Raw genomic sequence first — 24,349 nt, 5'->3', positions numbered from 1 at the left:
GTTAGAAAGCAACGGAGACTGGCTCGGTGATAACATATGACACAATAACATTGGGGCGGCAGCGTAGCCTAGTGGTTAAAATGCAACAGAGACTGGCTCGGTGATAACATATGACACAATAACATTGGGGCGGCAGTGTAGACTAGTGTTTAGAAAGCAACAGAGACTGGCTCGGTGATAACATATGACACAATAACATTGGGGCGGCCGCGTAGCCTAGTGGTTAGAAAGCAACGGAGACTGGCTCGGTGATAACATATGACACAATAACAGTGGGGCGGCAGCGTAGCCTTGTGGTTAGAATGCAACAGAGACTGGCTCGGTGATAACATATGACACAATAACATTGGGGCGGCAGCGTAGCCTTGTGGTTAGAAAGCAACGGAGACTGGCTCGGTGATAACATATGACACAATAACATTGGGGCGGCAGCGTAGCCTAGTGGTTAGAAAGCAACGGAGACTGGCTCGGTGATAACATATGACATGGCAAAGACAGACTTTAGGACAAACTTTTAAAATGTAACGGATGTGAAACGGCTAGCTTAGTTAGCGGTGGTGGCGCGCTAAATTTTGTTTCAATCGGTGACGTCACTCACTCTGAGACCTTGAAGTAGTGGTTCCCCTTGCAGAGGCTTTTATGGAGAGATGGGTAACGATGCTTCGTGGGTGTCAGTTGTTGATGTGCGCAGAGAGTCCCTGGTTCGCGCCCGGTTAGGGGCGAGGGGACGGTCTAAAGCTATACTGTTCCACAAACATCACAAGTAAAAGTTAATTTAGTACGCAAACTGTTCGTACTGGAAATAGGCCTATTCCATGAACATGTTTCACTGCACACAATATGTTTATCAGTGCTTTTGGGAAAACGTAATCTTCGTCTTACATTCAATGTTGTTTCTATTGTTCTTGTGTATCTATAGATCTCATAGACAAGTTTTATGTTTGTACGACAACGTTAGGAAATGTTTATAGCTCGAGTGTTGTCGAATGGAGCAAAAGAAAAATAAATATTTCCTACTGATGAGTCAACAAGGTTAATACGTATGTTCTGAGTGTCAGGTCTTGACACGTTTCTGAATATTCAAGCAAACGACACCCGAGGGAATGGCATCTAAAACAATTGCAACATCTTTAGGTGTTACAGGGATCTTGTAAAGTCATAAAGAATTCCTTATAATTAAGTAAAAGATGCTCTGCATTTACAAGTTGGCTCACTAATAGGATATCATTTAGGAACAAATATTCTAAAAACAACAAAGTATTTTTATCCAATATATCTGGATCTTCCCATTTATAATATCTGTGTGGAGAATAATGAATTGTCATCAGCCAGCCAGCTGGCTTATAATTATTTCTTTACCAGCTATGGAAATACTTTGTACAGGACTATTATTTAAAGAATTTGAAAGAAGTTAGGTGATTAATAAAAACAGACACAGTGAGATAGGACCACCTTGCCTAATTCCTCTCTTTAACTCACTTCTAGGTAAGGTGCCATGTTTCAGTTTGATAGAGCTGTTACCATTCGTATAGAGAGTCTTAAATAGCCTTACAGAAAAACGTGTCTAACTGTTGTGCCTTCAGATTTCGAGAAAAAATAAGAACTAATGAAGAATTTTTCACTTCTAAAACCCCAACCTCAGGCTGGTCAGAAATATTTTTGGAGAAAGGGGGTGATAGGAATCCCTTTGACAAATGATTAGAAATAAACGTGCAACGCTCCATCAACAATCGTGTTTACGGTGTCATGCTGCGTCACGCCGTTGCTAAACTAATCGTCACGCAATCCCTTCTCAAAGTCAGTTTGAGTCCAGAAATGTGCCTATTTTCCTCGAAAGTACGTAATGTCACGATTCCAAAGCTATACAATATCACAGACAGAAAGTTGATTATCTTACATCTTGGAAAATATTTGTAATGTTGTACTTATTGTTGAAGAAGTTCATGCTTATATTGGATTTTTGAGTTAGCGTCCCGGTGAAGAGCAAAGACTCTCCAGACAGTGCAGGGATGCTGACCCAGTGAAGAGCAAAGACTCTCCAGACAGCGCAGGGATGCTGACCCGGTGAAGAGCAAAGACTCTCCAGACAGCGCAGGGATGCTGACCCGGACCGCAGAGCGGCCCACCTTGAAAAAGAACACCAGACTTACTTAATGGAATTTAGAGTGTAAAAAAAAGAGACTGTATGATCTCACAGAAAGAGGAAACAGACAGGAGTGAAAGCAATGGAGGTCATACAGGACAAAAAAACAGATTTTGTGAGAGTAAGAGAGAGTGTTGACTCCCCCCAGTTTCCAGTCAACCCAGTACTTCAAGGTAAGAATTTAAGACATGGGTACTTATTTACAGAGTTAGTTAAATGGATAGTTCAGAATACAAAAATGGTTTCTTTATCATGTACGCAGTCTATGGACAAGGTAAAACAGTGGTACATGCTTTGGTTTAGTTTATCTGGCCACTGTTTGTAAGTGCTAACTTTTTAGCATTCGTGACACAACAACTCAATGAAGTTACGTATCAATTGTTTGAATGAGAAGTGCATGAACTTGCTAGACCTTTTTTAAGTTAAGCTTACAAAATGTGTGTCGCAATCATTTATGTTTTAACAAACTAGATAGTTATGTTGTTGGGCATGACAGAAATAGAGTCGGATCTCCTGTTTGTAACATCTTTTGTGTTTTACGCAGTACAGAAAGCCTGAAGAAAACTTAGACGAGCGCAAAAAGACTCCACTACAAATACAAGATACATTGTCAATGTTCGCAGGGTACAAATAAAGACCTTGGAAGTCCGAAGAACGAAAGGCGAGAAGCACAGCTACATGGCCCACCCTGCCTCTTCACCTATTAAAAACGCTACATGGCCCACCCTGCCTCTTCACCTATTAAAAACGCTACATGGCCCACCCTGCCTTTTCACCTATTAAAAACGCTACATGGCCCACCCTGCCTCTTCACCTATTAAAAACGCTACATGGCCCACCCTGCCTCTTCACCTATTAAAAACGCTACATGGCCCACCCTGCCTCTTCACCTATTAAAAACGCTACATGGCCCACCCTGCCTCTTCACCTATTAAAAACGCTACATGGCCCACCCTGCCTCTTCACCAATTAAAAACGCTACATGGCCCACCCTGCCTCTTCACCAATTAAAAACGCTACATGGCCCACCCTGCCTCTTCACCTATTAAAAACGCTACATGGCCCACCCTGCCTCTTCACCAATTAAAAACGCTACATGGCCCACCCTGCCTCTTCACCAATTAAAAACGCTACATGGCCCACCCTGCCTCTTCACCAATTAAAAACGCTACATGGCCCACCCTGCCTCTTCACCAATTAAAAAACGCTACATGGCCCACCCTGCCTCTTCACCAATTAAAAACGCTACATGGCCCACCCTGCCTCTTCACCAATTAAAAACGCTACATGGCCCACCCTGCCTCTTCACCAATTAAAAACGCTACATGGCCCACCCTGCCTCTTCACCAATTAAAAACGCTACATGGCCCACCCTGCCTCTTCACCAATTAAAAACGCTACATGGCCCACCCTGCCTCTTCACCAATTAAAAACGCTACATGGCCCACCCTGCCTCTTCACCAATTAAAAACGCTACATGGCCCACCCTGCCTCTTCACCAATTAAAAACGCTACATGGCCCACCCTGCCTCTTCACCAATTAAAAACGCTACATGGCCCACCCTGCCTCTTCACCAATTAAAAACGCTACATGGCCCACCCTGCCTCTTCACTAATTAAAAACGCTACATGGCCCACCCTGCCTCTTCACCAATTAAAAACGCTACATGGCCCACCCTGCCTCTTCACCAATTAAAAACGCTACATGGCCCACCCTGCCTCTTCACCAATTAAAAACGCTACATGGCCCACCCTGCCTCTTCACCAATTAAAAACGCTACATGGCCCACCCTGCCTCTTCACCAATTAAAAACGCTACATGGCCCACCCTGCCTCTTCACCAATTAAAAACGCTACATGGCCCACCCTGCCTCTTCACCAATTAAAAACGCTACATGGCCCACCCTGCCTCTTCACCAACTAAGGAGGTAAAGGACAGAATGTTTCTGGGGAACCTCTGGTAACCAAGTAAAGCACAGAAGGATTCTGGGGTACCTATGGTAACCAAGTAAAGCACAGACGGATTCTGGGGTACCTATGGTAACCAAGTAAAGCACAGAAGGATTCTGGGGTACCTATGGTAACCAAGTAAAGCACAGACGGATTCTGGGGTACCTCTGGTAACCATAAAAGGAACCATGCGAATGAACCAGGAATGCACCAGAAAAGAAATCACCCTCCCGACGGTGCTGGCTAAATGGCCACGGTCTCTCACCTCCACATCAAACAGATGTCATCGACCCGGATACCTCAGCTCCACCTCGCCCAGATGTCACTGAGGCTCACCACGGTGGTGCATTGTGAACCATGATGAACCACCGTGCCGTTATACTGGAGGTTGAAGAACATAACGTCACAGTAAAGTGCATCAACAGGAATGGAGTCGACGAGTTCTCCTGGCCAAGCACCAAGAGATGATATCAACTGGTACGGGGAGGACCAGATTGGCTGTCGGATGACAAAGCTGCTGACGGTGAACGAAAGATCAGATCCGATTGACAACCGTATCTGGGAGTGCTTGGAGAGGTACCTGAATGTGTGAACTGGCTGCCAGAGAAGAGGAAGCCGTCAGTGGTTAGAAAGCAACGGAGACTGGCTCGGTGATAACATATGACACAATAACAGTGGGGCGGCAGCGTAGCCTTGTGGTTAGAAAGCAACGGAGACTGGCTCGGTGATAACATATGACACAATAACAGTGGGGCGGCAGCGTAGCCTTGTGGTTAGAAAGCAACAGAGACTGGCTCGGTGATAACATATGACACAATAACAGTGGGGCGGCAGCGTAGCCTTGTGGTTAGAAAGCAACGGAGACTGGCTCGGTGATAACATATGACACAATAACAGTGGGGCGGCAGCGTAGCCTTGTGGTTAGAAAGCAACGGAGACTGGCTCGGTGATAACATATGACACAATAACAGTGGGGCGGCAGCGTAGCCTTGTGGTTAGAAAGCAACAGAGACTGGCTCGGTGATAACATATGACACAATAACAGTGGGGCGGCAGCGTAGCCTTGTGGTTAGAATGCAACGGAGACTGGCTCGGTGATAACATATGACACAATAACAGTGGGGCGGCAGCGTAGCCTTGTGGTTAGAAAGCAACAGAGACTGGCTCGGTGATAACATATGACACAATAACAGTGGGGCGGCAGCGTAGCCTTGTGGTTAGAAAGCAACGGAGACTGGCTCGGTGATAACATATGACACAATAACAGTGGGGCGGCAGCGTAGCCTTGTGGTTAGAATGCAACGGAGACTGGCTCGGTGATAACATATGACACCTTAACAGTGGGGCGGCAGCGTAGCCTTGTGGTTAGAAAGCAACGGAGACTGGCTCGGTGATAACATATGACACAATAACATTGGGGCGGCAGCGTAGCCTTGTGGTTAGAAAGCAACAGAGACTGGCTCGGTGATAACATATGACACAATAACAGTGGGGCGGCAGCGTAGCCTTGTGGTTAGAATGCAACAGAGACTGGCTCGGTGATAACATATGACACCTTAACAGTGGGGCGGCAGCGTAGCCTTGTGGTTAGAATGCAACAGAGACTGGCTCGGTGATAACATATGACACAATAACAGTGGGGCGGCAGCGTAGCCTTGTGGTTAGAATGCAACAGAGACTGGCTCGGTGATAACATATGACACCTTAACAGTGGGGCGGCAGCGTAGCCTTGTGGTTAGAAAGCAACAGAGACTGGCTCGGTGATAACATATGACACAATAACATTGGGGCGGCAGCGTAGCCTTGTGGTTAGAAAGCAACGGAGACTGGCTCGGTGATAACATATGACACAATAACATTGGGGCGGCAGCGTAGCCTAGTGGTTAAAATGCAACAGAGACTGGCTCGGTGATAACATATGACACAATAACAGTGGGGCGGCAGCGTAGCCTTGTGGTTAGAATGCAACAGAGACTGGCTCGGTGATAACATATGACACAATAACATTGGGGCGGCAGCGTAGCCTTGTGGTTAGAAAGCAACGGAGACTGGCTCGGTGATAACATATGACATGGCAAAGACAAAGACTTTAGGACAAACTTTTAAAATGTAACGGATGTGAAACGGCTAGCTTAGTTAGCGGTGGTGGCGCGCTAAATTTTGTTTCAATCGGTGACGTCACTCACTCTGAGACCTTGAAGTAGTGGTTCCCCTTGCAGAGGCTTTTATGGAGAGATGGGTAACGATGCTTCGTGGGTGTCAGTTGTTGATGTGCGCAGAGAGTCCCTGGTTCGCGTCCGGTTAGGGGCGAGGGGACGGTCTAAAGCTATACTGTTCCACAAACATCACAAGTAAAAGTTAATTTAGTACGCAAACTGTTCGTACTGGAAATAGGCCTATTCCATGAACATGTTTCACTGCACACAATATGTTTATCAGTGCTTTTGGGAAAATGTAATCTTCGTCTTACATTCAATGTTGTTTCTATTGTTCTTGTGTATCTATAGATCTCATAGACAAGTTTTATGTTTGTACGACAACGTTAGGAAATGTTTATAGCTCGAGTGTTGTCGAATGGAGCAAAAGAAAAATAAATATTTGCTACTGATGAGTCAACAAGGTTAATACGTATGTTCTGAGTGTCAGGTCTTGACACGTCTCTGAATAATCAAGCAAACGACACCCGAGGGAATGGCATCTAAAACAATTGCAACATCTTTAGGTGTTACAGGGATCTTGTAAAGTCATAAAGAATTCCTTATAATTAATTAAAAGACGCTCTGCATTTACAAGTTGGCTCACTAATAGGATATCATTTAGGAACCAATATTCTAAAAACAACAAAGTATTTTTTTATCCAATATATCTGGATCTTCCCATTTATAATATCTGTGTGGAGAATAATGAATTGTCATCAGCCAGCCAGCTGGCTTATAATGATTTCTTTACCAGCTATGGAAATACTTTGTACAGGACTATTATTTAAAGAATTTGAAAGAAGTTGGGTGATTAATAAAAACAGACACAGTGAGATAGGACCACCTTGCCTAATTCCTCTCTTTAACTCACTTCTAGGTAAGGTGCCATGTTTCAGTTTGATAGAGCTGTTACCATTCGTATAGAGAGTCTTAAATAGCCTTACAGAAAAACGTGTCTAACTGTTGTGCCTTCAGATTTCGAGAAAAATTAACAATTAATGAAGAATTTTTCACTTCTAAAACCCCAACCTCCGGCTGGTCAGAAATATTTTTGGAGAAAGGGGGAGATAGGAATCCCTTTGACAAATGATTAGAAATAAACGTGCAACGCTCCATCAACAGACTATCGACCAATCGTGTTTACGGTGTCATGCTGCGTCACGCCGTTGCTAAACTAATCGTCACGCAATCCCTTCTCAAAGTCAGTTTGAGTCCAGAAATGTGCCTATTTTCCTCGAAAGTACGTAATGTCACGATTCCAAAGCTATACAATATCACAGATAGAAAGTTGATTATCTTACATCTTGGAAAATATTTGTAATGTTGTACTTATTGTTGAAGAAGTTCATGCTTATATTGGATTTTTGAGTTAGCGTCCAATTAACTCACATTCGCACCTGAATCGCCCAGAATGAACAGCGTGGCTCTTCAACGTAACATGAGCAACGTACACAATGGGCGTTAATACTATTCCAATAGAGTTTCCCCATCTCTTCAAAATGATCTTTGTGGTGTTTCGCCAGGGTTCCCGGATGTCTCGCGATACTGCGTTTACAAACGATTGAACACTGCGACACCTGGTACACTGCTATTTTGTGTCCTTCCTGACGCTACCTTTTCCACAGCGGTAGGTTTTTTGTCTATTGTTATAAAGTTAACTCTTATCCATGTCACAATATTAATTTGCCTGTAAAATGTTAGTAATTTGTATGTAGCTAAAAAATAAAAGTTGACGCTCAAGTTGTTTCACAGCTAACGCTAGTTAGTTATCAACAAAGGGAAGTTGGTGTTTAGTTGCTATGGTAACTTAATTTCTCATGGAGCTTTTTAGCTTGGTAGCTATAACTTTTAGACTAGTCCGCCAGCTGACATAGTTAACGTTACCTACCGGCTCTATAAAATATGTCTAGTTAGCTAGAAACTTAAGGAAAGGGAGGTGAGGGGGGGGGGGGGGGGGGGGTAGCTAACCTAATACAATAGTTTAGGATTCACAATTGGCTGGCTAGCTATTTAGCTAGCTAATACTTTGACATCATTGCAGAGAATGGTGCAGCTGCACGTGAAACGTGGTGACGAAAGCCAGTTCCTGTTCAGCACGTCAGTCGACGTCCCGTTGGAAACCCTGACCCAGCAGGTCACAGCCATCTATAACACCAGGCTCAAAGTAGACAGGATATGCTCAGGTGAGTAACGTTAGTGGGTGTAAGAAGATGTAGCTATAAACCCTGCCTCTGTCTTGTGCCAATTAGTGGTCATCACGGATCCACCTGTACCCCGAGACTCGATCCGGGCCCAGAATTCTAAATAATGTCACCTGTCTGGGTCGGATCTGATATGATTGTAACGGGTATGGGTTGTGTAATTTTAACTGGCTTGTCCGGAAGGGCCCCATACAGAACCAGAGAGAGAGACATTGTATCAATCAAATCAAATGTATTTATAATGCCCTTCTTACATCAGCTGATGTCACAAAGTGCTGTACAGAAACCAAGCCTAAAACCCCAAACAGCAAGCAATGTAGGTGTAGAAGCAGGGTGGCTAGGAAATACTGGACTGGGGACAGCAAGGAGTCATCAGACCAGGTTGTCCTGAGGCATGGTCCTCAGGCTCAGGTCCTCAGAGAGAGAAAGAAGGAGAGAATTAGAGAGAGCATACTTACATTCACACAGGACACCGGATAAGACAGGAGAAATACTTCAGACATAACAGACTGACCCTTTGAAGAATCTCAAATATAAAATATATGTGTAACACTTTTTTGGTTACTACATTATTCCATGTTTTATTTCATAGTTTGTCTTCACTGTTATTCTACAATGTAGAAAACCCTGGAATGAGTAGGTGTGTCAAACTCTTGACTGGTACTGTACGTTATACACAATAGAGCTAATTAGCTAGCTCTACACTGTTGTATACAATACATCTAATTAGCTAGCTCTACACTGTTGTATACAATACAGCTAATTAGCTAGCTCTACACTGTTGTATACAATACAGCTAATTAGCTAGCTCTACACTGTTGTATACAATACAGCTAATTAGCTAGCTCTACACTGTTGTATACAATACAGCTAATTAGCTAGCTCTACACTGTTATACACAACACAGCTAATTAGCTAGCTCTACACTATGTTATATACAATACAGTAAATTAGCTAGCTCTACACTGTTGTATACAATACAGCTAATTAGCTAGCTCTACACTGTTGTATACAATACAGCTAATTAGCTAGCTCTACACTGTTGTATACAATACAGCTAATTAGCTAGCTCTACACTGTTGTATACAATACAGCTAATTAGCTAGCTCTACACTGTTGTATACAATACAGCTAATTAGCTAGCTCTACACTGTTGTATACAATACAGCTAATTAGCTAGCTCTACACTGTTATACACAACACAGCTAATTAGCTAGCTCTACACTATGTTATATACAATACAGTAAATTAGCTAGCTCTACACTGTTGTATACAATACAGCTAATTAGCTAGCTCTACAATATATGATATACACAATACAGCTAATTAGCTAGCTCTACACTATGTGGTACACAATAGAGCTAACTAGCTAGCTCTACACTATGTGGTACACAATAGAGCTAACTAGCTAGCTCTACACTATGTGGTACACAATAGAGCTAACTAGCTAGCTCTACACTATGTGTTATACACAATACAGCTAGCCCTACACTATCTAATACACAATACAGCTAACTAACTAGCTCTACACTTTTCACAGGACACACACAGCTTCCTTTGGCCAAAAAATGGTATGGGTGTTAATGTGTCTGTGTTCCATTCTCCTGTCTCCTCCCTCAGAGTTCCCAGAGCTGGTGGACCACGGGGTGACGCTGCCCCCCAACATGCAGGGTCTGACGGATGAACAGATTGTTGACCTGAAGCTAAAAGACGAGTGGGAGGAGAGGTGTGTCCCCAGCGGAGGACCTGAATTCAACAAGGATGAGATCGGAAGGAGGAACGGACACGGTGAGTCCAGAGGTGTATTCTGAGTCGGAATAGGTTACTCCAGAACTTACAAATGTATAATAACACTATAATCACACTAAATTGTCCATTGGACAATTTATGTACGTTCCTCCCCGTTTTGTTCCATTTGCTTCTGTTTGCTTCTGTTTGCTTCTGTTTGCTTCTGTTTGCTTCTGTTTGCTTCTGTTTGCTTCTGTTTGCTTCTGTTTGCTTCTGTTTGCTTCTGTTTGCTTCTGTTTGCTTCTGTTTGGTTCTGTTTGGTTCCGTTTGGTTATATTTGGTCCTCTTTGCTTCTGTTTGGTTCCTTATGGTCCTCTTTGCTTCTGTTTGGTTCCTTATGGTCCTCTTTGCTTCTGTTTGGTTCTATTTGGTTCTGTTTGGTTCCGTATGGTTCGATTTGGTCCTCTTTGGTTCTATTTGGTTCTGTTTGGTTCCGTATGGTTATATTTGGTCCTCTTTGCTTCTGTTTGGTTCCGTTTGGTCCTCTTTGCTTCTGTTTGGTTCCGTTTGGTCCTCTTTGCTTCTGTTTGGTTCCGTATGGTTCGATTTGGTCCTCTTTGCTTCTGTTTGGTTCCGTATAGTTCGATTTGGTCCTCTTTGCTTCTGTTTGGTTCCGTATAGTTCGATTTGGTCCTCTTTGCTTCTGTTTGGTTCCGTATAGTTCGATTTGGTCCTCTTTGCTTCTGTTTGGTTCCGTATAGTTCGATTTGGTCCTCTTTGCTTCTGTTTGGTTTAGGGATGCAAATTCTGGTCAAGTTTGCTTCTGACTAACTAACCCTCTTTAATTCGTCAACAAACGGTAAAAAAATTAAATCCAAACAGGAAAATGACATGAACGACAGAAAATACTATGCATGCATACAAAGAGCTAGTGTAAGAACACTCAACTTCACTGCAGAGTTGAGTGATAACTGGTCCCGCGATTTGATAGCAACAAAATTGAGTCCCCATCAGCCGATACTTGTTAAATATGTAAATTCTGAAAACGCTGACCTGTACAACTGTGGTCCTTCCACGGGATGCTGAAATGTATACTTTTTAATAAAAACCGTATTGAATTAATCCACCGACCTTTTTAACAAATTTATGTAGCTCAACTGGAGACAGACTCCTTGCCATACTACGTAAGCTGGAATTTAAATTGACACAGGCGGTTTCGCGCAAAATTGAGCAACAAAAATGAGAGGGGGAAAAAAGTCTATGGTTGTATTCAATAAAAGTTTTTATTAAAAGTAGTAATGTCAGGACCACGCGGAAGGACCGCGGTTGTACAGGACAACCATGGGTACAGGTAATCATGCATTGATCGGTGACTCCATGTTGTTGTTGTTGTTTTTTTTTCATCGTGAATAGCGTGATCAGTTATCAATATTGAACTCCGCCTCGTAATAAGAGAACGGACTTGAGCATTCCTCGGCTAAACAAGCGAACAGATATTTTTCATTAAGAGCTTAATGTAAACATGGCCACAACGACAAAACCCTATCGTCCTTACAGTCAAAACCCTATCGTCCTTAGTCAAAACCCTATCGTCCTTAGTCAAAACCCTATCGTCCTTAGTCAAAACCCTATCGTCCTTAGTCAAAACCCTATCGTCCTTACAGTCAAAACCCTATCGTCTTATTATCAGAATAATAATTATTATTATCTCCCTCCTTTTTTAATGAAGAAGCGAATAAAATGTTATTTTTCAAACATTTTGCCAAAATCAAATTGGTTGGAAAACACCGTTCTAAACAGCACACGTGATGTGAGCGGTTCTACATGTGACCGAGAAGAGCATTTCCATTAGAAAGTGGGGGAATCTAATTGCAACAACTAGGATGTGTTGCTAATATCACTAAAAGTGTGACTTTTGTCTTCTGGGCAAATGAAAGAAAGTTGATATAGAAACCAATAGATCAGGAGAGAAATGCTGGTTAATGGCTTGAAGTCTTAATGAAAGAATTGCCTCCACATTTCTATGTTCTGATTTTTGGCTAAGCTTTGAAGCAAGGTAAGACATTTTTAATTGTGGTCATCAAAACTGTATTTTTATACGAGATGGTGTTTAGAATTGTTATTTGTTGCGCAATGAGATTTCAAAGCATGTTAAATTCTCTTACCAGATTTTTGAGGAGTTGCTATCACGCTGTCTGACATGTGGTAGACTATTCCTCTCCTCAAACCAGGCTGTGGAGCTCCTCTGGTCCTGTCTGACAGGTGGTAGACTATTCCTCTCCTCAAACTAGGCTGTGGAGCTCCTCTGGTCCTGTCTGACAGGTGGTAGACTATTCCTCTCCTCAAACTAGGCTGTGGAGCTCCTCTGGTCCTGTCTGACAGGTGGTAGACTATTCCTCTCCTCAAACCAGGCTGTGGAGCTCCTCTGGTCCTGTCTGACAGGTGGTAGACTATTCCTCTCCTCAAACTAGGCTGTGGAGCTCCTCTGGTCCTGTCTGACAGGTGGTAGACTATTCCTCTCCTCAAACTAGGCTGTGGAGCTCCTCTGGTCCTGTCTGACAGGTGGTAGACTATTCCTCTCCTCAAACTAGGCTGTGGAGCTCCTCTGGTCCTGTCTGACAGGTGGTAGACTATTCCTCTCCTCAAACCAGGCTGTGGAGCTCCTCTGGTCCTGTCTGACAGGTGGTAGACTATTCCTCTCCTCAAACTAGGCTGTGGAGCTCCTCTGGTCCTGTCTGACAGGTGGTAGACTATTCCTCTCCTCAAACTAGGCTGTGGAGCTCCTCTGGTCCTGTCTGACAGGTGGTAGACTATTCAGCTGACCAATTAAAGCAGCTGACCAATTAAAGCAGCTGACCAATTAACATCCCTAGTTTGGTTCGCTTCCATACACACTGTGTATGTGACAAATCAAATTTGATTTGATGGCCACCATAATTTGATCTGGGCCTGGATCCTGCTCTTTGTGGCCAGCGTCTTGGTCAATGTGGGCTCCCTTGTGGCCCAGCGTCGTTCGGGTTTGGCCGGTGTAGGCCGTCGTAGTAAATAAGAATTTGTTCTTAACTGACTTGCCTAGTTAAATTAAAGGTAAAAAAAAAAATGGCTTTAGTAAAGAGGACAATTGACACTTGTTCGAGCTGACATACAGTAGTTCTGTGTGCTCCTACCTCCACCAGTCTGGAGCCTGCTCTCTCTGCCCAGGGGCTTGGCTCTTGTATAGAGACTGGCAAGAGTCCTCCTTGTTGTGAACCTGAGAGAGTTGGGACCACTGAAATTCCAATTTTCTCAATGCTTTTCAATTAGGAGAATTTGTAATTTGGTTTACTTTCTGTAAATGGAATTAACCCTGAACCTGACTGTGCTCCCTCTTCCTCCTCTTCCTCTTCTTCCAGCTCCGAACCAGAAGATGAAGGAGGTGCTGAGGAACACTATGGAGGAGGCCAAGGCAGTCATCTCTAAGGTAACTACGGTATTTAAATATCCAACACACAGGCAGTCATCACTAAGGTAACTACAGTGTTTAAATATCCAACACACAGACAGTCATCTCTAAGGTAACTACGGTATTTAAATATCCAACACAGACAGTCATCTCTAAGGTAACTACGGTATTTAAATATCCAACACAGACAGTCATCTCTAAGGTAACTACGGTATTTAAATATCCAACACAGACAGTCATCTCTAAGGTAGTATTTAAATATCTAACACAGACAGTCATCTCTAAGGTAACTACGGTGTTTAAATATCCAACACAGACAGTCATCTCTATGGTAACTATGGTATTTAAATATCCAACACAGACAATCATCTCTAAGGTAGTATTTAAATATCTAACACAGACAGTCATCTCTAAGGTAGTATTTAAATATCCAACACAGACAGTCATCTCTATGGTAACTACGGTATTTAAATATCCAACACAGACAGTCATCTCTATGGTAACTACGGTATTTAAATATCCAACACAGACAATCATCTCTAAGGTAACTACAGTATTTAAATATCCAACACAGACAGTCATCTCTAAGGTAACTACAGTATTTAAATATCCAACACAGACAGTCATCTCTAAGGTAACTACAGTGTTTAAATATCCAACACACAGGCAGTCAAGTCATCTCACATTCTAGGCCTACGCCAGACATGAAAAACTACATCTAATGGATCCCACCACACACGTTATACTGAGTCCCAAACGGCACCCTATTCCCTATATGGTGCATTACTTTGGACCTGGGCCCTATAGGGGGAGTAGTGCACTATGTAGGGTTTAGGGTGTCATTTGGTGACGCAGGCCCCTTTTCTAATTTCTCCTCCTTTTGTGCTCTTCAGAAACAGGCGGTGGCTGGTGTGTGTGTTACCATGGAGACGGTGAAGGAGGCGCTGGACCAGCTGAGGGGCGCGGTGATGATTGTCTACCCCATGGGCTTGCCGCCACACGACCCAATCAGGATGGAGCTGGAGGACCAGGAAGACCTGTCAGGAACACAGGTAGGTAAACAGCAGGCCTCTTCCTGGGTCGTCACAGCACCACCAGATGGCTTCCCCATATAGATCATCTGTCCTTCTATTTATTAATACTTTTATTAAATATTTATCTCAGTTGTTAATTCCGTGGACTGGGTCTGTACATGGGATCACCTCCCTGACGTTACAGTGTATGGCAGGCATCACCTCCCTGACGTTACAGTGTATGGCAGGCATCACCTCCCTGACGTTATAGTGTATGGCAGGCATCACCTCCCTGACGTTACAGTGTATGGCAGGCATCACCTCCCTGACGTTACAGTGTATGGCAGGCATCACCTCCCTGACGTTACAGAGTATGGCAGGCCTCACCTCCCTGACGTTACAGTGTATGGCAGGCATCACCTCCCTGACGTTACAGTGTATGGCAGGCATCACCTCCCTGGCGTTACAGTGTATGGCAGGCATCACCTCCCTGGCGTTACAGTGTATGGCAGGCATCACCTCCCTGGCGTTACAGAGTATGGCAGGCATCACCTCCCTGGCGTTAGTGTATGGCAGGCATCACCTCCCTGGCGTTACAGAGTATGGCAGGCCTCACCTCCCTGACGTTACAGTGTATGGCAGGCATCACCTCCCTGGCGTTACAGAGTATGGCAGGCCTCACCTCCCTGGCGTTACAGTGTATGGCAGGCATCACCTCCCTGACGTTACAGTGTATGGCAGGCATCACCTCCCTGACGTTACAGTGTATGGCAGGCATCACCTCCCTGGCGTTACAGTGTATGGCAGGCATCACCTCCCTGGCGTTACAGTGTATGGCAGGCATCACCTCCCTGGCGTTACAGTGTATGGCAGGCATCACCTCCCTGGCGTTACAGTGTATGGCAGGCATCACCTCCCTGGCGTTACAGTGTATGGCAGGCATCACCTCCCTGGCGTTACAGTGTGTGGCAGGCATCACCTCCCTGGCGTTACAGTGTATGGCAGGCATCACTTCCCTGGCGTTACAGTGTATGGCAGGCATCACCTCCCTGGCGTTACAGTGTGTGGCAGGCATCACCTCCCTGGCGTTACAGTGTGTGGCAGGCATCACCTCCCTGGCGTTACAGTGTGTGGCAGGCATCACCTCCCTGGCGTTACAGTGTGTGGCAGGCATCACCTCCCTGGCGTTACAGTGTGTGGCAGGCATCACCTCCCTGGCGTTACAGTGTGTGGCAGGCATCACCTCCCTGGCGTTAGTGTATGGCAGGCATCACTTCCCTAGCGTTACAGTGTATGGCAGGCATCACCTCCCTGACGTTACAGTGTATGGCAGGCATCACCTCCCTGACGTTACAGTGTATGGCAGGCATCACTTCCCTAGCGTTACAGTGTATGGCAGGCATCATCAACTACATTTTACCGCGGGAAGATGGTCGGGGGGCCTGGAACATAATTACTAATTATTTGTTGCCCTCAAATTGACCTCAATAAGCCCTAACGTATACTGTACAGGGCATTCGGAAAGTATTCAGACCCCTAGACATTTTCCACATTTTGTTACGTTACAGCCTTACTCTAAAATGGATTCAATTGTTTCTTTCCCCCATTATTAATCTATACCCCATAAAAGCAGAAACAGTTTTTTCGAGAAAGAAAAAAATAACTGAAATATCACATTTACATAAGTATTCAGACCCTTTACTCAGTACTTTGTTTCATCAAGGATCTCTGTACTTTGTTCTGTTCATCTTTCCCTCGATCCTGACTAGTCTCCCAGTCCCTGCCGTTGAAAAACATCCCCACAACATGATGCTGCCACCACCATGCTTCACTATAGGGATGGTGCCAGGTTTCCTCCAGTCATTTCAGGCCAAAGAGTTAAATCTTGGTTTCATCAGACCAGGGAATCGTGTTTCTCATGGTCTGAGAGTCTTTAGGGGCCTTTTGGCAAACTCCAAGTGGGGTGTCATGAGCCTTTTACTGAGGAGTGTCTTCCGTCTGGCCACTCTACCATAAAGGCCTGATTGGAGGAGTGCTGCAGAGATGGTTGTCCTTCTGGAAGGTTCTCCCATCTCCACAGAGGAACTCTGGAGCTCTGTCAGAATGACCATTGGGTTCTTGGTCACCTCCCTGACCAAGACCCTTCTCCCCTGATTGCTCAGTTTGACCAGGCGGCCAGCTCGAGGAGAGTCTTGGTGGTTCCAAACTTCTTCCATTGGTGGAGGCCACTGTGTTCTTGGGGACCTTCAACACTGCAGAATATTTTTTATTACCCTTCCCCAGATCTGTGCCTCGACACAATCCTGTCTCAGAGCTTTACAGACAGTTCCTTCGACCTCGTGGATTGGTTGTTGCTCTGATGCACTGTCAACTGTGGAACCTTATATAGACAGTTGTGTGCCTTTCTAAATCATGTCCAATCAACTGAATTTACCACAGGTGGACTCCAATCAAGTCTCCAAGTATGATCCATGGAAACGGGATGCACCTGAGCTCAATTTCAAGTCTCATAGCAAAGGGTCTGAATACTTATGTAAATAAGGAATTTCTGTTTTTTTATTTTTTAATACATTTGCAAAAATGTCGAAAACCTGTTTTTGCTTTGTCGTTGGGTATTGTGTGTAGATGGGAGGGGGGATAATTTAATCATTTTTAGAGTATGGCTGAAACGTAACAAAATGTGGAAAAAGGGAAAGGAGTCTGAATACCTTCTGAATGCACCGTATAATGTTGGCCTAAAACGTAGTGTTTACAACCTTGTTTACATTTGTATGAGATCAGATTTCGGGAACAGATTTCTGAAATTAAAATAATTTGGAGCTGATTTACTGCTGTTTTTTACAGTCTTATGTCCAACAATTAATTGTTTTAAATATATTTTTATTGCTCAGAATCCTTGTGTGTGTGTGTGTGTGTATGTGTGTGTGTGTGTGTGTGTGTGTGTGTGTGTGTGTGTGTGTGTGTGTGTGTGTGTGTGTGTGTTGTCCAGATGTACAAACCCCTGATTATCAGTTGATATATCAGTAATCACCAAACCCTCTCTCTGTCCAATTGTCTCTGTCTATCTCCCCCTCTATTTGTCCCTCTCTCCTCCTCTTGACACCTCTCTCTCTCTCTCTCTCTCTCCCTCCTCTCTACCCCTCCTTCCCTCCTCTCTCCCCCCTCCCTCCTCTACTCCTCTCTGCCTCCTCCCGTCCTCTCTCCCCCCCCTCCCCCCCTCTCTCTCTCTCCCCCCCTCCCTCCTCTCTGCCTCCTCTCTCTCTCCCCCTCCCTCCTCTGCCTCCTCCCTCCTCTCTACCCCTCCCTCCTCTCTCTCTCTCCTCTCTACCCCTCCATCCTCTCTCTCCCTCCTCTCTACCCCTCCCTCCTCTCTCTCTACCCCTCCTTCCCTCCTCTCTCCCCCCTCCCTCCTCTACTCCTCTCTGCCTCCTCCCGTATCTCTCTCTCCCCCCTCCCCTCCCTCGTCTCTCTCTCCCCCTCCCTCCTCTCTGCCTCCTCTCTCTCTCCCCCTCCCTCCTCTGCCTCCTCCCTCCTCTCTACCCCTCCCTCCTCCCTCCCTCCTCTCCCCCTCCCTCCCTCCTCTCTCTCTTTCTCCCCCTCCCTCCTCTCTGCCTCCTCCCGTATCTCCCTCTCTCCCCCTCTCTCCTCTCTGCCTCCTCCCGTATCTCTCTCCCTCCCTCCTCTCTCCCTCCTCCCTCCCTCCTCTCTACCCCTCCCTCCTCTATCTCTCTCTCCCCCTCCCTCCTCTCTGCCTCCTCCCGTATCTCTCTCCCTCCTCCCCTCCCTCGTCTCCCTCTCCCTCCTCCCTCCCTCCTCTCTCCCCTCCCTCCTCTCCCCCTCTCCTCCCTCCCTCCCTCCCCCCTCCTCCCTCCTCCTCCCTCCTCCCTCCCTCCTCTCTACCCCTCCCTCCTCTCTCCCCCTCCCTCCTCTCTGCCTCCTCCCGTATCTCTCTCCCTCCTCCTCTCTACCCCTCCCTCCTCTCTCCCTCTGCCTCCTCCCTCCTCTCTCCCCCTCCCACCCTCCTCTCTGCCTCCTCCCGTATCTCTCTCTCTCCCTCCTCCCCTCCCTCGTCTCTCCCAGGCATCTCTCCAGGTGATTCCAGTGGAGGAGGCTCAGCTGTGGTGGGCTGCTAAGGAGTTGCATAGAGGGAAGAAACTACAGGATTACATCGGCAAGAACGACAAAACCAAGATCGTAGTCAAAATACAGAAGGTGGGTGGAGCTACACAACTTGTCAGTAGGGACAGGTGGGTGGAGCTACACTACAACTAGCCGGTAGGGACAGGGGGGTGGAGCTATACTACAACTAGCCGGTAGGGACAGGTGGGTGGAGCTACACTACAACTAGCTACACACTGGTGCGTTACTGACTGGTGGAGATACACACTGGGGCGTTACTGACTGGTGGAGATACACACTGGTGCGTTACTGACTGGAGGAGATGGGGCGCGTTAGACTACACACTGGGCGTTACTGACTGGAGGAGATGCACACTGGGGCGTTACTGACTGGAGGAGATGCACACTGGGGAGATGCACACTGTTACTGACTGGAGGAGATGCACACTGGGGCGTTACTGGGAGGAGATGCACACTGGTGCGTTACTGACTGGAGGAGATGCACACTGGGGCGTTACTGACTGGAGGAGATGCACACTGGGGCGTTACTGACTGGAGGAGATGCACACTGGGGCGTTACTGACTGGAGGAGATGCACACTGGGGCGTTACTGACTGGAGACTGAGATGCACACTGGGCGTTACTGACTGGAGGAGATGCACACTGACTGACTGAGGAGATGCACACTGGGGCGTTACTGACTGGCGTTACTGACTGGAGGAGATGCACACTGGGGTTACTTACTGACTGGGGCGTTACTGACTGGAGGAGATGCACTGACTGGGGGGCGTTACTGACTGGAGGAGATGCACACTGGGGCGTTACTGACTGGAGGAGATGCGGGGCGTTACTGACTGGAGGAGATGCACACTGGGGCGTTACTGACTGGAGGAGATGCACACTGGGGCGTTACTGACTGGAGGAGATGCACACTGGGGCGTTACTGACTGGAGGAGATGCACACTGGGCGTTACTGACTGGAGGAGATGCACACTGGGGCGTTACTGACTGGAGGAGATGCACACTGGGGGCGTTACTGACTGGGAGATGCACACTGGGGCGTTACTGACTGGAGGAGATGCACACTGGGGCGTTACTGACTGGAGGAGATACACTGGGCGTTACTGACTGGAGGAGATGCACACTGGGGCGTTACTGACTGGAGGAGATGCACACTGGGCGTTACTGACTGGAGGAGATGCACACTGGGCGTTACTGACTGGAGAGATGCACACTGGGCGTTACTGACTGGAGGAGATGCACACTGGGGCGTTACTGACTGGAGGAGATGCACACTGGGGCGTTACTGACTGGAGGAGATGCACACTGGGGCGTTACTGACTGGAGGAGATGCACACTGGGGCGTTACTGACTGGAGGAGATGCACACTGGGGCGTTACTGACTGGAGGAGATGCACACTGGGGCGTTACTGACTGGAGGAGATGCACACTGGGGCGTTACTGACTGGAGGAGATGCACACTGGGGCGTTACTGACTGGAGGAGATGCACACTGGGGCGTTACTGACTGGAGGAGATGCACACTGGGGCGTTACTGACTGGGGCGTTACTGACTGGAGGAGATGCACACTGGGCGTTACTGACTGGGGCGTTACTGACTGGAGATGCACTGGGGCGTTACTGACTGGAGGAGATGCACACTGTTGACTGGACTGGGGCGTTACTGACTGGAGGAGATGCGTTACTGACTGGGCGTTGCACACTGGGCGTTACTGGAGGAGATGCACACTGGGGCGTTACTGACTGGAGGAGATGCACACTGGACTGACTGGAGAGATGCACACTGGGGCGTTACTGACTGGAGGAGATGCACACTGGGGCGTTACTGACTGGGGCACACTGGGGCGTTACTGACTGGAGGAGATGCACACTGGGGCGTTACTGACTGGAGGAGATGCACACTGGGGCGTTACTGACTGGAGGAGATGCACACTGGGACTGGAGGAGTTACTGACTGGATGCACACTGGGCGTTACTGACTGGAGGAGATGCACACTGGGGCGTTACTGACTGGAGGAGATGCACACTGGGCGTTACTGACTGGAGGAGATGCACACTGGGGCGTTACTGACTGGAGGAGATGCACACTGGGGCGTTACTGACTGGAGGAGATGCACACTGGGGCGTTACTGACTGGAGGAGATGCACACTGGGGCGTTACTGACTGGAGGAGATGCACACTGGGCGTTACTGACGTGCACACTACTGACTGGAGGAGATGCACACTGGGGCGTTACTGACTGTTACTGACTGGAGGAGATGCACACTGGGCGTTACTGACTGGAGGAGATGCACACTGGGCGTTACTGACTGGAGGAGATGCACACTGGGGCGTTACTGACTGGGCGTTACTGACTGGAGGAGATGCACACTGGGGCGTTACTGACTGGGGCTGGGGCGTTAGGACTGGAGGAGATGCACACTGGGCGTTACACTGGGCGTTACTGACTGGAGGAGATGCACACTGGGTTACTGACTGGGGCGTTAGACTGGAGGAGATGCACACTGGGCGTTACTGACTGGAGGAGATGCACACTGGGGCGTTACTGACTGACTGGGGCGTTACTGACTGGAGGAGATGCACACTGGGCGTTACTGACTGGGGCGTTACTGACTGGGGCGTTACTGACTGGAGGATGCACACTGGGGCGTTACTGACTGGAGGAGATGCACACTGGGGTTACGTTACTGACTGGAGGAGATGCACACTGGGCGTTACTGTTACTGACTGGAGGAGATGATGCACACTGGGGAGATGCGTGGGGCGTACTGACTGGAGGAGATGCACACTGGGGCGTTACTGACTGGAGGAGATGCACACTGGGGCGTTACTGCTGGACACTGGGGCGTTACTGACTGGAGGAGATGCACACTGGGGCGTTACTGACTGGAGGAGATGCACACTGGGGCGTTACTGACTGGAGGAGATGCACTGACTGGGCGTTACTGACTGGAGGAGATACTGACTGACTGGAGGAGATGCACACTGATGCACTGACTGGAGCACACTGGGCGTTACTGACTGGAGGAGATGCACACTGGGGCGTTACTGACTGGAGGAGATGCACACTGGGGCGTTACGTTACTGACTGGAGGAGATGCACACTGGGGCGTTACGACTGGAGGAGATACACTGACTGGAGGAGATGCACACTGGGGCGTTACTGACTGGAGGAGATGCACACTGGGGTTACGTTACTGACTGGAGGAGATGCACACTGGGGTTACTGACTGGAGGAGATGCACTGACTGGGGCGTTACTGACTGGAGGAGATGCACACTGGGGTTACGTTACTGACTGGAGGAGATGCACACTGGGGCGTTACTGGGGCGTTACTGGGAGGAGATGCACACTGGGGTTACGTTACTGACTGGGGCGTTACTGACTGGAGGAGATGCACACTGGGCGTTACTGACTGGAGGAGATGCACACTGACTGGAGGAGATGCACACTGGGGCGTTACTGACTGGAGGAGATGCACACTGGGGCGTTACTGACTGGAGGAGATGCACACTGGGGCGTTACTGACTGGAGGAGATGCACACTGGGGCGTTACTGACTGGAGGAGATGCACACTGGGGCGTTACTGACTGGGGCGTTACTGACTGGAGGAGATGCACACTGGGGCGTTACTGACTGGAGGAGATGCACACTGGGGCGTTACTGACTGGAGGAGATGCACACTGGGGCGTTACTGACTGGGGAGATGCACACTGTTACTGACTGGAGGAGATGCACACTGGGCGTTACTGACTGGAGGAGATGCACACTGGGGCGTGCACACTGGGGGGGCGTTACTGACTGGAGGAGATGCACACTGGGGCGTTACTGAGGAGATGCTGGACTGACTGGAGGAGATGCACACTGGGGCGTTACTGACTGGACTGACTGGAGATGCACACTGGGGCGTTACTGACTGGAGGGAGATGCACACTGGGCGTTACTGACTTACTGACTGGAGGAGATGCACACGTGACTGGAGGAGATGCGGGCGTTACTGACTGGACTGGAGACTGGAGGAGATGCACACTGGGGCGTTACTGACTGGAGGAGATGCACACTGGGGCGTTACTGACTGGAGGAGATGCACACTGGGCGTTACTGACTGGGATGCACACTGGGGCGTTACTGACTGGAGGAGATGCACACTGACTGACTGGGAGGAGATGCACACTGGGGCTGTGGAGGAGATGCACTGGAGGAGATGCATGCACACTGGGGCGTTACTGACTGGAGGAGATGCACACTGGGCGTTACTGACTGGAGGAGATGCACACTGGGGCGCGTTGCACTGGGGCGTTACTGGGAGGAGATGCACACTGGGGCGTTACTGACTGGAGGAGATGCACACTGGGGCGTTACTGACTGGAGGAGATGCACACTGGGGCGTTACTGACTGGAGGACTGATGCACACTGGGGCGTTACTGACTGGGGCGTGCACACTGGGGCGTTACTGACTGGAGGAGATGCACACTGGGGTTACTGACTGGAGGAGATGCACACTGTTTACTGACTGGAGGAGATGCACACTGGGGCGTTACTGTTACTGACTGGAGGAGATGCACACTGGGGGCGTTACTGACTGGAGGAGATGCACACTGGTTACTGACTGGAGGAGATGCACACTGGGCGTTACTGACTGGAGGAGATGCACACTGGGGCGTTACTGACTGGGGAGTTACTGACTGGAGGAGTTGCACACACTGGAGCGTTACTGCACACTGGGGCGTTACTGACTGGAGGAGATGCACACTGGGGCGTTACTGACTGGGGCGTTACTGACTGGGGCGTTACTGACTGGAGGAGATGCACACTGGTGCGTTACTGACTGGAGGAGATGCACACTGGGGCGTTACTGACTGGAGGAGATGCACACTGGGGCGTTACTGACTGGGGCGTTACTGACTGGAGGAGATGCACACTGGGGCGTTACTGACTGGAGGAGATGCACACTGGGGGAGATGCGTTACTGGACTGGAGGAGATGCACACTGGGGCGTTACTGACTGGAGGCACATGCACACTGGGGAGATGCACGTTACTGACTGGAGGAGATGCACACTGGGGCGTTACTGACTGGAGGAGATGCACACTGGGCGTTACTGACTGGACTGACTGGGCGTTACTGACTAGGAGATGCACACTGGGCGTTACTGACTGGAGGAGATGCACACTGGGGCGTTACTGACTGGGCGTTACTGACTGGAGGAGATGCACACTGGGGAGTTACTGACTGGAGGAGATGCACACTGGGGCGTTACTGACTGGGGATGCACACTGGGCGTTACTGACTGGAGGAGATGCACACTGGGGCGTTACTGGGGCGTTACTGACTGGAGGAGATGCACACTGGGGCGTTACTGACTGGAGGAGATGCACACTGGGCGTTACTGACTGGAGGAGATGCACACTGGGGCGTTACTGACTGGAGGAGATGCACACTGGGGCGTTACTGACTGGAGGAGATGCACACTGGGGCGTTACTGACTGGAGGAGATGCACACTGGGGCGTTACTGACTGGAGGAGATGCACAC

The 24,349-nt window shown here is 48.0% G+C and overlaps 1 protein-coding gene across 1 annotated transcript in view; it reads left to right on the top strand.

Moving 5' to 3' along the window:
* Nucleotides 1-7,808: 7,808 nt before the first annotated feature.
* Nucleotides 7,809-24,349, top strand: part of cfap298 (cilia and flagella associated protein 298) — a 22,270-nt gene continuing 5,729 nt past the window's right edge. Inside the window, 6 exon segments of the mRNA XM_064971354.1 lie at nucleotides 7,809-7,918; nucleotides 8,333-8,474; nucleotides 10,113-10,280; nucleotides 13,613-13,680; nucleotides 14,556-14,714; nucleotides 18,756-18,887. Of these exon segments, the coding sequence (XP_064827426.1) occupies nucleotides 8,336-8,474; nucleotides 10,113-10,280; nucleotides 13,613-13,680; nucleotides 14,556-14,714; nucleotides 18,756-18,887 (666 nt within the window). The 5' untranslated portion in view covers nucleotides 7,809-7,918; nucleotides 8,333-8,335.

This window comes from Oncorhynchus masou, chromosome 8, assembly GCF_036934945.1.
Source record: "Oncorhynchus masou masou isolate Uvic2021 chromosome 8, UVic_Omas_1.1, whole genome shotgun sequence".
NCBI classification, from domain to species: domain Eukaryota; kingdom Metazoa; phylum Chordata; class Actinopteri; order Salmoniformes; family Salmonidae; genus Oncorhynchus; species Oncorhynchus masou.
This window is presented reverse-complemented; position numbering and strand designations above follow the sequence as displayed.